At 40.7% G+C, this 13775-nt stretch overlaps 1 protein-coding gene across 4 annotated transcripts in view; it reads right to left on the reverse strand.

The window, feature by feature from the left end:
* Positions 1-12990, reverse strand: part of Zfyve26 (zinc finger FYVE-type containing 26) — an 83841-nt gene extending 70851 nt beyond the window's left edge. For 3 of the 4 annotated variants that reach the window (XR_015445008.1, XM_087195302.1, XM_004837342.4), the window contains exons 1-9: positions 12899-12990; positions 12172-12447; positions 10381-10459; positions 5919-6008; positions 3202-3724; positions 2653-2783; positions 1618-1782; positions 1389-1477; positions 323-486 (exon numbers count right to left, since the gene is read on the reverse strand). Coding sequence is in view for 3 of the 4 variants with exons in the window: in XM_087195302.1 (XP_087051428.1) it covers positions 323-486; positions 1389-1477; positions 1618-1782; positions 2653-2783; positions 3202-3724; positions 5919-6008; positions 10381-10459; positions 12172-12365 (1435 nt within the window). In the remaining variant the exon portion in view is untranslated. The remainder of the gene's footprint in view (positions 1-322; positions 487-1388; positions 1478-1617; positions 1783-2652; positions 2784-3201; positions 3725-5918; positions 6009-10380; positions 10460-12171; positions 12448-12898) is intronic. The other variant, XM_013067556.3, reaches the window with a different exon arrangement.
* Positions 12991-13775: the final 785 nt, after the last annotated feature.

Below are 13775 nucleotides of genomic sequence, written 5' to 3' on the forward strand. Positions count from 1 at the left end.
GTGTGAATGCAGAAGACAGTTCCTAATTTTGTATCATTGGGATGAGGGTATGCCAGTGGTTTCTGAGATGACTCCATAGGACAAAGTATGTGGGACTGTGCCCATAGGATTCCCTACAACTCATCAAGGGGGGGATAAAAAAAAAAAGAAAAGAAAGGGGGGGAATGGCCGTGTATCCCATGATCTAATAGCACTAATTTGGAGGACACTTGCTGGACCACTTTCTCAACAGACTGCCCAGTGATCACATCTAGATAATCTTCCACTGGAGGAAATATGTGCAAGAGGGAATCTTGGCCAAACTGTTCCATTGCCAACTCACCATGCTCTTGTTGGAGGTCCTTGGCTGGCTCCTTCTGTAAGAGCTTGAGAACTTCTTCCTCTTTGAGGGCTGGAAGGTTAGTAAGGTGATGGAGAGAGTAGAGCACTGAGTGGCTGTCTCCGCCGTGTAAATGATACAAGAGATCTCTCTTTGGTATAGGGTTGCTAAAAGGGAAAGTTGGGAGGATGGAAGAGAGGCGGTTTATATTACTGTTCTAGAAAGACTGGTCTTTATTTCCTTTTATTCTTCTCTGGCCCAGAACACCACAGTTTTACTTCCACAATCTCTACCTTTTAGTAGGTCTGGGATAGAGCCTACCATTTATTTCTCCTCAGGGAAGTACATCCATCAAGTCAGCTCTATTTGTCTAGAAAGGACCTAGAAGGGGCCTTTCCAGTAAGTAGGGTCTAGAAAGGGCCTGCAGTTTCATTTTCCTAATTTCTATGCTCTCCCTTAGCTTTGAACTGACATAAACTTCTCTGGTGTTACTTGAGGAAGGGCCCCTCACCACTTCCCTCTCCACCTACTCCACTCTGGAAAGTACTGGTGAGGTGAGTGAAGAACAAGACAGAAACCCAGAGTTAGGCTGTCTTCAGGGAAATGCAGGATTTCACACACAGTTCAGTGAGCATTTATTGAATAAAAGTATGATTCAGGATAACATGACTAAGGATATGGATGACATTTACTTGCTATGTAATTTTGGACAAATTATTTAACATCTCTGGGCTTCAGTTGTTTTACCTTTCAAATAAAGATAATATTGGTATTTACCTGATAGAGTTGTTGTGAAGCTTAATTATCCAGGAAAGGGCTTAGAGCAATGCCTGGCATATAGCAAGTGCTTAGGAAATTGAAACTGTCCTCTAGTTATGGCCTGATGGTCATGGAGAAGATAATCATGACTTATCTTTTTTTTTCCTAGTTTAATAGCTGGAACAATTATTTATGACTGGTCAACATCAACTCTAAACATTTATGTAGAAGTCTTGAAATGGACACACACATGGAGCACAGGGTGCTGCTAGACAGTAGGAAGGGGCTAACCATACATATAGGCCCATACCTGCTGTGCTGTACGCACCACTCCAGGATCTCCAGGTGGGCCCACAGGCCATCACAGGCATCCCTGAGGAGCTCATCACAGCCTTGTTCCTATGGCAACAGGGGAGAAGATGCTGACTCAGGTATCTGACATCAGAGATTGCGACCAACTTTGCTAACTGCTGAATCCCAAAGCCTCACATACTCACTTATGGAGCAGGCCAGGGCATAGAGTTAGGAGTGAGCATTACCTGGGTCCTGTGCAGTGTCTGGAGCAGCCCTTTTGCTGACTCAAGGCTCTGGCAGTGGGTCCAGCCTACAAGCACGAGCAGGTGCCTGAGAGGCCTGAACTCTCTATCCAACAGGCAGCCAAGGCTTGGGAAGTCTTCTTCTTTCAACAGAGTTAGCGCTGTTACCTGTAAGCCAAAGAAGCCCACTGTAGGCTGCTGTGTGGACTAGGAGAGAGTTCCAGCTTGCTGTTCACTAGGCAGAGAAGCTCTTTAGTACAGTGGGGAGACTTCTGATACCACAAAAGTGGACAGTGGGATAAAATAAATATTCACAGAAGCACAAGCCTATGATGGAAGCCCTCATAGGCAAGGAATGACTTCTGTTGTAATCCTAGCTCCTAGCAAGTGCACAACACACAGGACAAGATTCAGAAATATCTGTTGAATTAAGTTCAGTTGTACTCTAGAAGGTAAAATTTAATTAAATTTTTTTTTTTTTTGTACTGGGGATTGAACTCGGGACCTTGCGCTTGCGAGGCAGGCAGCGGAACCACTGAGCTAAATCCCCAGCCCTAAATTTTGTTTTTAAGACAGAGTATCACTATATCGTTCAGGCTGGCTTTGAACTCACCATGTACCCCAGGCTGACCCTGAACTGACGGCAATCCTCCTGCCTCAGCCTCCCAAGTTCTGGGATTACAGGTGTGTACCACTATGCATGGAAGCATAGAAGGAAAAATTTAGAGTAATTAAATTCCCCTGTCAGCTATGCCATGTAGTGCTGCCATGGTCTTTTCTCTTACACCTTTCAGAAAGCTGACGTATCCAACATCTTGTTTCCTGCCAAACCACCAATATAAAGTGACTACAACTGTAATTATGAATGGTACCGATTCTCAGAGCCTTTTCTTCTGTGGGACTGTGGGATGGACAGAACCAGTGACTTGCCAGTAATTAGACTGCTTGTGTCAAATAAATGACTGGCAGAGAAGTGAGGAATGGAAAAGGCCAGGAAAAGCCCTGTGATGGAGAATATGGTACTTAAGCTTGACTTACCAGAATCTGCTCGAGGAAGTGCTTGTTGTTGCTCAGGCAGTAGAAAAAGGCCACTTTCCAAGCCTGGGCTGGGTAGGGAGTGGAGAACAGCGCCAGCATTGTCCGCTCAGGATCTGGATGATCCAGGGAGACTGAACATCAAACCAGAAACGGTTATTGGGAAATCAAGAGCTCTTCTTTTCTAAGCTAGAGCCCATTTGAAAAATCAATTGATGTGAGAGTGGGTTGTTCAAAAAATTTAAACCAGGTTTCCTATGCTTTATCTTAAAGACACTTTACTTCTCTTAGTAGTCTCTGCAAAGCTCTTTCCTGTTATTACTGTTACTTTTCCCCCCACTGGTTGTCTTAGGTGATTTTTGCTTAGCCTCTATTAGGGGTCCTGAACAAGTGAGCATCAGTCTACAGCAGTAGTGGCACACATGCTGCAGCGGCTGTTTGTTATTACTGAAAGCTCTAAAAGGATTGCCATCACTGGTCTAGAGGAACTTCAGAGAGGCTGGGCATACTGGAATGACCAAAACACAAAATGAAATTGCCAAAGGAACATACCTTTCCCTGAAGGCATGGCTGTTGGTGGCTTTTCCATGACTTTTTCTGCATAGGTGTGGCCATAAAGGGACAACAAGCCCTGCCCGCCCTTGTGCAGTAGGCAGCCAAGCAGCTGGTCCTCCTTTAGGGGACTTCCCTCGGTCCTGCAGGCATCCAGGAGTTCTTCACACAGGGCACGCAACTCAGCCCCAGGGGACTCTGCAGGGCATCGCAGAGTCTGAAGTGCTCTGTAGATGGCATCCACATCCCCTGGGGGCCCAGAGGCAGGTCCCTGCAGAGTCCGAAGTGCCTTTCGAATAAGGCCCACCAGTGCCTTCTGCAGAGGCCAATGACAGAGGCCAGTGCCATCATCCTCCCCAAGCAGGAACTCCAGCAGGGCCTGTGCTTGCTGGGGAGCCTGCCTCAGAAGATCCCAGAGCACAGAGACAGCTTCGGAGCTGAGCTGAGGGGTCCAGCTCAACTGCCTCTGATGTGCATCAGGCAACTGGGATACTGTCCCTTGTGCTACAATCTCATACAGCTCCTAAATAGAGACAAAGAGAGGTGGCAGTGAGGGTAGGGGTGTTAGTATGCCCAGAATGTTATTACTTGCAGTAGCAAACACTTCTAAGACTTATTATGTGCTGGCCCCGAGTGAGGCAATTTACACAGAAGAATCAAATTAACCCTTAAAACAACATTAACTACTTAATTACTATTGCAATTCCATTTCACAAATGAGGAGATTGAGAGAGAGTAACTCAATAACCCAAGGCCCCCAAGCTCAAGCTAGTTCCAAATGTGTACTGGTCTCAACTGGGAACTGTAAATTCACAGACCAGATAGGGAAGACATTATTCTCATCTAAAAGCATTTAAACTTACTTTTTAAAAGGACATTACATATCAGTTTTAAACTCCTGATCTAAATCCTACCCATGTTTTAAGGTACAGTCCATTCTGGCCCTCTCACAAAACCTTCCTGCTATAGTGTAAGTGTATCCCTTGAAATTTCACATGTTGGAAACTTAATCTTCAAATTCATTTGTTAATGATATTTGGAGAAAGGGCCTTTGGGAGATAATTATGATTAGATGAGGCCACAAAGGAGGGGCCCCATGATATACTAGCAGTTTTGTAAGAAGAGGAAGAGAGACTTGTGCTACCACACTGTTTCGTTTTGCCACGTGATGCCCTCCCCCACATTGTGATCCCATAAGAAGGCTCTCAACAGATGCTGAGCAGATTCCAGTGCCATGTTTTCTTCTCAGCCTCAGAACCATGAACTAGATAAAACTCTACTCTTTATAAGTAACTCAGTCTGTGGTATTGTTATGGCCACAGAAAACAGACTAAGACACTCGCCTAATGCTTCTAATTCACACAAGTTAAATGCCATTTAAATTAGAACCATATGGTTTAACTAGGTAATAGTCTCAGGTGTGTCTTATTCTTCCTCCCAACCAGATGATGAGCCCTTCAAAATAAGAGCCTGTATGTCCTGTCTGAGTGAGGCAGAGGAAGAAAATGGGGCAAGAAGTAGGTTATTACTTATATTTTAGCACCAGGACTATGGATGGTGTTCAGGGATGCCTGTTTTTTTAACTGAAGATCATACGTCCTTGACTTCATTTGATCTTAGCCAAAAGGCCGAGAAGTGATTAAGTCCTTGATTTAATAGAAATTAAAGTCCCTACTTTATTTTTGAGACAGGATCTTGATATGTCATTCAGGCTGGCCTCGAACTCAAGGCAATCCTCCTGCCTCAGCCTCCTGAGTGATGGAATTACAGGTGTGTGGCACCATGCCTGGCTCCCCAACTTTACATTCTAAAATAAATATGTCTTTAACAGTAGCAGGGCTATTAAGAAAATACACATTGGGTTGAGGGTATGATTCAGTGGTAGGGCCTGGGTTCAATTCTCAGTACAATAAGTGCCTGACTTACAAACATTTGAGTTGCAAACTTTCACAGGTGTACAGAATAAGATTGATATGTGTACTGTATAAGACTTTGTGGGATTATGAATGAGTCCAACTTATGAACATTCCCCTGGAATGGAACTCATTCAGTTCTGGGGACTTACTGTACAGAAAAAGAAAGAAAGAAAATAAGTATTAAGCATCAGGGCATACTTCAGGTACTTTACAAGTTGCAACTGATTCTATATGTATACTATATAGATATAGCTGATACTTAGCTTGAATCTGTTTCTAGAAATTTGAGGATTAATTACAACACATTCAGTGCACCTGTTACAGAAAAGCTAATTCACCAAATACTAGTTCATTTTTCCCTTCATATTCCTTATCATCTACTGGTCAAAAATTCAAACATTAGTTTAAAGCCAAGCTAAGTATTCCTTTTACATGAAAAGAAAAAAATCTTTAATCTCTAGCTATACTTCGTACTTTTTTTTTTGAGAGAGGGTCTTGCTATGTAGTTCAGGCTGGCTTTGAACTCACTATGCAGACCAGGCTAGCCTCAAACTCCTGCCCCAGCTTCCCCAGTGCTCATACTTAGTACTTTTGGACAATCTACCTCAAGTATTCTAAAATCAGGTAAGTTTACCTGAACTCTAATCTCCCCTTAGAGGGGCCTCTACCAGTCCTTTCCTGAAAATAAGGTATAGCTGACATCTTGACAGCTGAGGTAGTCTTCTGCTGAAAATTTTGTTGGGTCTCAGAAAGCTGAGTTTGTTGACTGACTGAACAGATAGCTCAAGGGCTCTCTCTCACCTTGAGAATGTCCTCTGGAATGTTACTTTGGAGGTCTTCTGACAAAAAAAGAAACTCAAGCTTTCTCCGGTAAACAGCTGGGAGTAACTTCTAGAAGAATCATAAGAATCATAAGAAATCATAAGAATCATAAGAGAGCATATTAGGCACATGATTTAACACATCATAAGTAAATATATCTGTCCTGTTAGTCTTATCTGTTCTATTTCTCTAAGATAAAGCATTTTAAACCACTAAACTTCTTGATATGTTTTCAGATACTTTATAAACAAACAGTTAAACTTGGTCACATACCTCTCTTAAAAACTAATATGTAATGGACCGGGGATGACTCAGGGGTGCCACACCTGCCTCATAAGCACAAGGTCCTGAGTTCCATCCCCAGTACTACAAAAAGAACTCACAGAAGACAAAAAACAAAACTAGTATTTAAAGCCCATATTGATTAGCCTTAAACTTCAAGTTGTATTAATTTCATGTGATTTTCTAAGATTCTTCTTTTTAAATGGTTAAATTTAATTATATTTGTGTGGTTTTTTCATGTGACCTTTTTCTTTATCACTTGAGCTTTTTTTCCCCAGGAAATCTCTTTTGCTGTGTCCAAAGCACCAAGGTACAGGTAAGCCTGGCAGGGTTTGCCTCCTATAATCCTTTTTTGGTCTAAACCCCTGTTTTTGGTATTAACTCTCTTTTGCATATGAGTTGGAAAAAAGGTAAAGAGGGTAAGATTTAACATTTTCTAATGTTTACTAAACAGTTATATGCCAGGTATCATGCAGCATATTTAATTTTATTTTTTATTTAGTTTCTGCATCAAATAAATTGGTGGCACATAGTTACATAGTTTAAAAATTATCGGGCCAGGGATTTAGCTCAGTGGTTCCGTTGCCTGTCTCGCAAGCACAAGATCCTGAGTTCAATCCCCGGTACCAAAAAAACAAATAAATAAATAAAAATAAAAATTATCTTTATTAGGTGAAATAGAAAGACTTTTCAAATTATTCCAAACCTGAAAAAGAAAAGTGACCCACCCACTCACCCCATTTTTTTTTTTTTTCTGCAGTGTTGGGGATCTAACCCAGGGCCTCTCACATGATAGGCAAGCATGCTATCACCAATCTACACCCCCCCAACCCCCAAGAAAACTTTTGTTTTTGTTTCTCTGAGATGAGGTCTCACTCTTGGCTGGGCTGGTCTTTAATTCATGAGCTTAAATGATCTTCTGCTGCCCCATCCTAAGCAGCTAGAACCACAGATGTCTACCACCACAGGGGGCTGACCCCAGAGTCTGGTACTGTGATGTGCCATCAGTATGGTCTAATGCAGAAACAGAAAGGCTGCGACTTCCTTACACCTGCTTGCTTCACAGTAACTTCCCTCACTCCCTAACTCAAATTAGAGTCTCTCTTTCTCCAGAAACAAAAATGACATGAGAGTCTGGGACTAATCCTGACAAACAGTAAATTAGAGACATCTGTAAATCAGGCCTCTGGGTAAAGCTTCTCAGAGATAAGTTTTATTGGACAGTAAGAAGCACCAGGAGTAACATGTGTACATGCAACAGTTATAACACAAGGCCACATTTCTGCCATTCATGTGCATGGTCCAATGCATTCTTGGCCCTAAATCTTATGCTTGCCACACCCTTCCCTATTATGTGCATCAGTGCCATGTAAATGCTTGCATAATGTTAATGATTACAAATTGATGGGGAAAATTCATGCTGAGAAGCTGAAGGTTACTGGACAGTGTTTCTATTGAAGAGTAAGAGGAAAGAATAAGTAGGAAATCTAAGACACCAGGCCCTTAATAGTCTGGTTAAGATTCTAACACTTTGTCCAGAATCCTAACTGCTAATTAGGTTATATTTAATTTACTGGTGAAATTACTTTAAGCATATTCAGGATCATAAAAGGCTAACATTTCTAAAACAGGCAAGAATTTGCTTAATGTTTCTAAGCACAGATTTCCTTATTGTAAGAGCAAGGCAAATTCAATGGGAAAAGATAAGAATACACAAATATGTAAACTTAATATCTATATCTATATCTATCTATGTATATAGTTCTATATCTTCAAAATGAAATAGAACTACTATTAATGGCCATTTTCTTTTTTTTTTTTTTTTTTTGGTACCAGGGATCGAACTTGGGTCCTTGTGCTTGCACAACAGGCAGTGAAACCACTGAGCTAAATCTCCGGCCCCTATTAATGGCCATTTTCTATACATGTATATACCACACGTACTATTTCCTAAACTGCTTTTTTTCATCTCATAAAGTTTGAATATCCTTTCATGTCACTGAAAATTTATTTACCATATAATTTTGAATACTGGCACAGTGTTTCACATATAGATATACTTCCATTTATTAACTACTTCTGTGCATTGTGAACATGGGGGTTGTTCCCAGTTCTTTTCCATTAGAAGCAAAGCAACAAACATTCCTGCAGCTAAATTTTTGTATACATGTTTACATATGTAGGGGAAAAATCACTGCAAGAGAGAGGCAGAAGGCAAATGAAGGAAAGGAAAAATAGAATCATTGCTTCACTTAATCATTAAAAAGCAAGATTTTGGCCGAAGGTGAGAGCCTGGAAAAGAAGCGGCAACCAGCAAATTCTTAGATCAAGGAATCTCTAGGATAATGTAGAACTACCCCAAGAGTGCATGTGCTGAAGCTGGGCGTGGTGAAAAACACCTGTAATCCCAGTGCTTGGGAGGCTGAGGCAGGAGCATTGCCATGAGTTGGAGGCCAGCCTGGGCTACATAATGAGTTTATGGCCAGCCTGAACTACAGAGTGAGACCCTGTCTCAAAAAAACAAAAAACAATCAAACAATAAAAAAAGAATATATGTGCAATCTTGGTCCTTATACCTCCAGTCCCTCTGAGCAACAAAAATATTTCCACAATTGATTAAATAAGGGAGTCAACGGAGCTTTAAAAAAACAAGTGATCTGTTACAGGCCGGGGATTTAGCTCAGTGGCACCGTGCTTGAATTCGATCCCCGGTACCAAAAAAAAAAAAAAGAAAAGAACAAGTGATCTGTTACAAAACAAGAACAACTCTTAGTTCGTGCTAAGGAGATGTGAAAGACAAATTCACTGCCCAACATGGTTGAGCAACTGTCCAGAAAATAAGCACCATCAGCATCAAGGACACAGAACCTCCACTGAGGGGAAAGTTCATTTGGTTTGACAAATTTCATGTTTGTATTAGAGAGATCCTTAATCAGTAACACAATTTATTTTCTCTGAAGATACTATTCTAGATAAAGTATTTCAACTTTAGCTCAATTTTTTTTTCTTTTAAATTTGACTCTTAGTTATCCTGGGTTTCATTATATTTTAATCTTGCTTTTCTTTCTTCCCCCTCCTGCTAGTCTTTTTGACATTTGTCTTTCCTAGACAGTGGCCCAAGGCCTGGATAAAAGATACATTTAGATCAGTAATTTCTGTTATTTTTGACAGCTTTGTAAAGGATAAATGTCATGCAAAAATGGAAATAAAGACAAAATTGATCCTGATGACTAAAGGGAATAAAAACAACAACAACAAAAGGCTAAATGACAGACATTTAAGAAACAGAATTTACTTTAAAGATCATATAAGCTATAAATAATGTTGAGATAGAAAAAACAGAGGACTGGGATTCAGATTTTGGTTTCAGCTCCAGTTCTGTCAACTGACTTTATAGTATATCCTTGGGCCAATGATGGTTCCTCACTTAAAAAAATCTTAAAATCTGAGGTTCAGGGGCCGAGGATTTAGCTCAGTGGTTCCGCTGCCTGCCTCGAAAGTGCAAGGTCCCCAAAACTCTGAGGTTCAGTATGGAATTGCCTCAGAAATTCCTTTAATAGATCTCATCTTTGATAATAAACACTGTAAAAGAGCTTTTAGTGGAAGATTTCCTTGAAAGGAAAAAAAAAACCACTTCTTCCCTAGTTTTCTCTTGCTATTAATTAGCTTACCATGTTTTTAATTTGGTAATTTTCCAATTCATGTGAATTATCAAATTACTAGTTAATAGAACTTCAACCTATAAGATTTCACTGTTTTGGACAAGTGAAAATAAGATTTTCAGAAGGGAACCCAAGCTTTGGCTCAGCCTATTCTCAATAAACCTAGTGTTGAATAGATCTAAATGTTATAGGTTCATATTTTATTTGCTATCTTGTCACTTTCACTGAGTTCCACAAAGTTCTTTCTAGGCACAGACTCATAGTAGCATTTTACAAAATGGCATCACCTCAAATGGTATTAAATGCCAATGTACATTAGTAATTTAATGATGAATTTAGGTAAGGAGAGAGTAACAATTTAAACAATTATTACTGTCAATACTGAGAAAGAATGTGACCAACTTCATAATAAAAGAAGTAACAGACAAAGGGAAATCCCATAACCACTCTAAGTTCTTCTCTGTTCTGGCCTTACATTTAATTGTAACCCCTCTTACCTTTTCCTGGGCCAACCATTTTTCCAGTACAAGAAGCCAGAGCCAAGCTAATCTTTGGGGGCTCATGTCCTGCCCACATCTGAAAAAGGTGAAAAGAAAGGAGTTTCTACAGATATTTTCTCTTTTGTGCTCCAAAACTTAGAATTCGCTGTCCAGTCTATGTTAAACCTGAATAGGTAAGTTCTAATGAGAATTTTTCAATTGCATATGATAGTTTAGTAAAATATCAGAACCAGAACAGATCTGGAAGCTTTCATAAAAAAGTCTTAAGCCACCTCCATATCCTCCTTTTTGATTTTTTTTTTTAAGGTGTCTTGCTGAGTTACTTAAGGTGGTCTTGGAACTCCTGGGTTCAGGTGACCCTTTTGCCTCAGCCTTCTGAGTAGCTGGGACTACAAGCACATGTCACTGTGCCTGGTTTAGTACTGCTTTTAAACATAATATTAAAAAGAAAATCATAGTAGGTAATGGTATCTAAATTATATTCTTGAACACAAAGAATGAATCAAATATAAAAGAAACAAGGAAGTCATAAAAATTTATTTTTAACCATGTGGAAAAGAGCCAGAGTTATAAGAATGCCTATGTCTTTCTTTGAAGTCAGCAATTTAAACACTAACTAGCTAGAACCCAAATTTAAACTAAAAAAAGTAAAAAAGGAAGGGAAAAAAGAATCACTTGTTTCTTCTCCATCGATACGTTAATACAATACTTCAATTGTGTAACATTAACAGTTAAAGTAAGGATAAACCTGGGAAAGACTAACCAGAACATTTGGCTCCTATTTACTACTATTTAATAGCACTGACAGGAAGAACTTCATTAAAAACCTAGGGTGGAGAAATCTGGTTACCAGGAGACAAGGAGGGGTCATAGTGCAAATATAAATAGTACCAAGGAGGAGGGATGCAATCACTTTTGCAGTGATGCAACAGTTCTAGCTTTATTACCATGGGATCACATGAATCTACATGGGGGTAAAATTATATAGAGCTAGTAATAAAACATGAATTCAGATTTTAAAAATGGTGCAATCCAAATAAGATCTGTAGTGTAGCTAACAGTAATGTACCAATGTCAGTTTCCTGGTTGTGATATTGTACTACAGCTAAATGAGGTGTCATTGGGAAAAGCTGGGGAGAAGATATACTGACTGCTATTTTATTTCTTGCGAGTGTAATTATTTCACAATGAAGTTTTAAGTGAATTCATTTTCAGCCCTTTGTTAGAGCTACAATATCTTCAATCTCAAACCCATACCAAGAGAGCAGAGTTTGCTTTTTTTTTTTTTTGTACTAGCAATTGAACCAAGGGCCTTTGTACTAAGTTACATTCCCATCCCTGTTTACTGTATTTTTTATTTTATTTTGAGACAGGATCTTGTTAAATTGCCCAGGCTGGGCTTGAACTCTTGATCCTCCAGTCTTAACATCTGAGAGTGCTGGGATTATAGGCATGTGCCACTATACCTGGCATTAGGGTTTGCTTTTTTGGAGGCAAAGAAAACACTTTTCAATGTAGCTACACCAATATCTTTAAGGATAATAAACAAAAAATGACTTCAGGTACACTTTGGTGGCCAGGTTTAAATCCAGTTTCAGATGATAATCCAAAATCATTAAACTACATTAATACTAAAGGGCATATATTTTACAGGTAAATTTTCACAACACTTGAAATATACTTTGCTTTTGCTAATTCTTTAAGAGGGTAGTTGAATGGGGCACATGGACACAAGGAAATATGTGCCTCTGGCCCTAAGACCCCCTAGAGCAAAGGGAGATCCCTTACCTCAGCAGATCTGGACACAGCACCAGCGCCTGAAGTATGTCTTCCACCCTCTTTGGGATATCCCCTTGTGCCTCGTGTAGCTGATGGATACATGCCTGTGCCAGCTCCCACTCTCCCCTCCGCAGGCACTCACAAAAAAATTCAAAAAGCTGCTCCTCGGTAGCAGTTTCCTCTTTTCCAAACGGATGACTCATTTTCCCAGCCAGAGTGCAGGGAGGTAGAAAGAGATGCGTTACGCGGAACACATTCTCAGTGGTCTCATTCGTGGAGTACCTCCTAGAAACAACACACGAGAGAGGAAAGGAAGGTAGACAAACCAGCAGCTACGGACAAGACCAGGAAAGGCGGGACTTATTTTCATAAATATTGTTTTAAGTTCGACACGTTATTATCTCTTTTGGAGAACTGCCACTTTTTCCAAGGGGTGGATTTCATCTCTACGCAGATCCTATATTTAATAAGATCAATCGCAGTATTGGCGGGGGCTAGAACCCATAACTCTATATCCTTATTCCCTCCGGAACGTTTTGCCCAGGGTGGCTCCAAATCCCCAGGTGGTCGATTCAGCAGGAACACTCCTCCTTTGAGCCTTCTGTTAAGGCAGGTTTGAAGATCAGGAGAAAATTTGTGTCAGAAGAGCAGTGGGGGGTGGGGGAATTAAAGGCCAGGGACACTGCCTACTGGGGCTGTGGAGGAAGCCCCCATCTCCCCCGCGCCTTACACTCACCTGTTCCCGGCACCCAAAGCATTGGAGTTTCCGGGGCAGCCATGTTTGAGCTGGGTCAGGTGACAGATTCCACTGTGAACAGAGGTGGCGGAGACAGAGGGCGGTGAATGAGAGCACCACTCCTATTGGCTCAATGGAGGAAAGATGCAAATTAAGTGCCATATTTGTTTGAATCACGTGATACAACCTCTCTGGACTAAGGAAAGCTAAAATGCTCAGAGTTAAACCAACTAGCTACCTGGCTGCAGACCATCCTTCTCAATTATGACAGCTCCTCCCCTCAACACCTGCAGTTCTGTATTAGTCGAGCAAGTGGCGGGAATACCTATACTCTTTGCTTTGTTTTCTTTCGCTCTTTCTCCCTAGTATTTGAAGTCATTTACTTAGCGACAACCCGTGATAGTGCTTTGCCAGGGGCCCAGAGCTAGGAAAGCTTGGCCCTCCTCTATTATTATTCTACTTGGGCCCTCTTACAAGCTCAGAACTCTGCGGTCTGAATTGTCGTATTTTGGTTCACTCCGTTCGTTTATGGCCTTTTTCCCGACTTTTTTTTTTTTTTTTTTAAATGGGGTGGTCTTGCTATGTGTTCCAGGCTGACCTCCGACTTGCTATCCACCTGTCTCAGCTTCCTGAGTGTTGGGATTACAGGTGTGTACTACCACACCCGGCAACCCGACAGCTTGTAATTGAATGATGTGCTAGGTAGGCTCTGTTTTAGAAGTTGAATAAAATGCGGTTCCCTTTTTCAAGTGAGGGATGTAGGCCAGTCATTAAAATACTGTGGGCTAAATTATGTGATAGAGACAAGGAAGTTGTGCAGGGGAGTACAAAGAATAAGTGCAGGGTTTTTGCAGATATAATAATCTGAAACCAGGTC

Source organism: Heterocephalus glaber, unplaced genomic scaffold (assembly GCF_053883595.1).
Source record: "Heterocephalus glaber isolate CG9 unplaced genomic scaffold, H.glaber_assembly_v1.0 deba00001608, whole genome shotgun sequence".
Taxonomy (NCBI): domain Eukaryota; kingdom Metazoa; phylum Chordata; class Mammalia; order Rodentia; family Bathyergidae; genus Heterocephalus; species Heterocephalus glaber.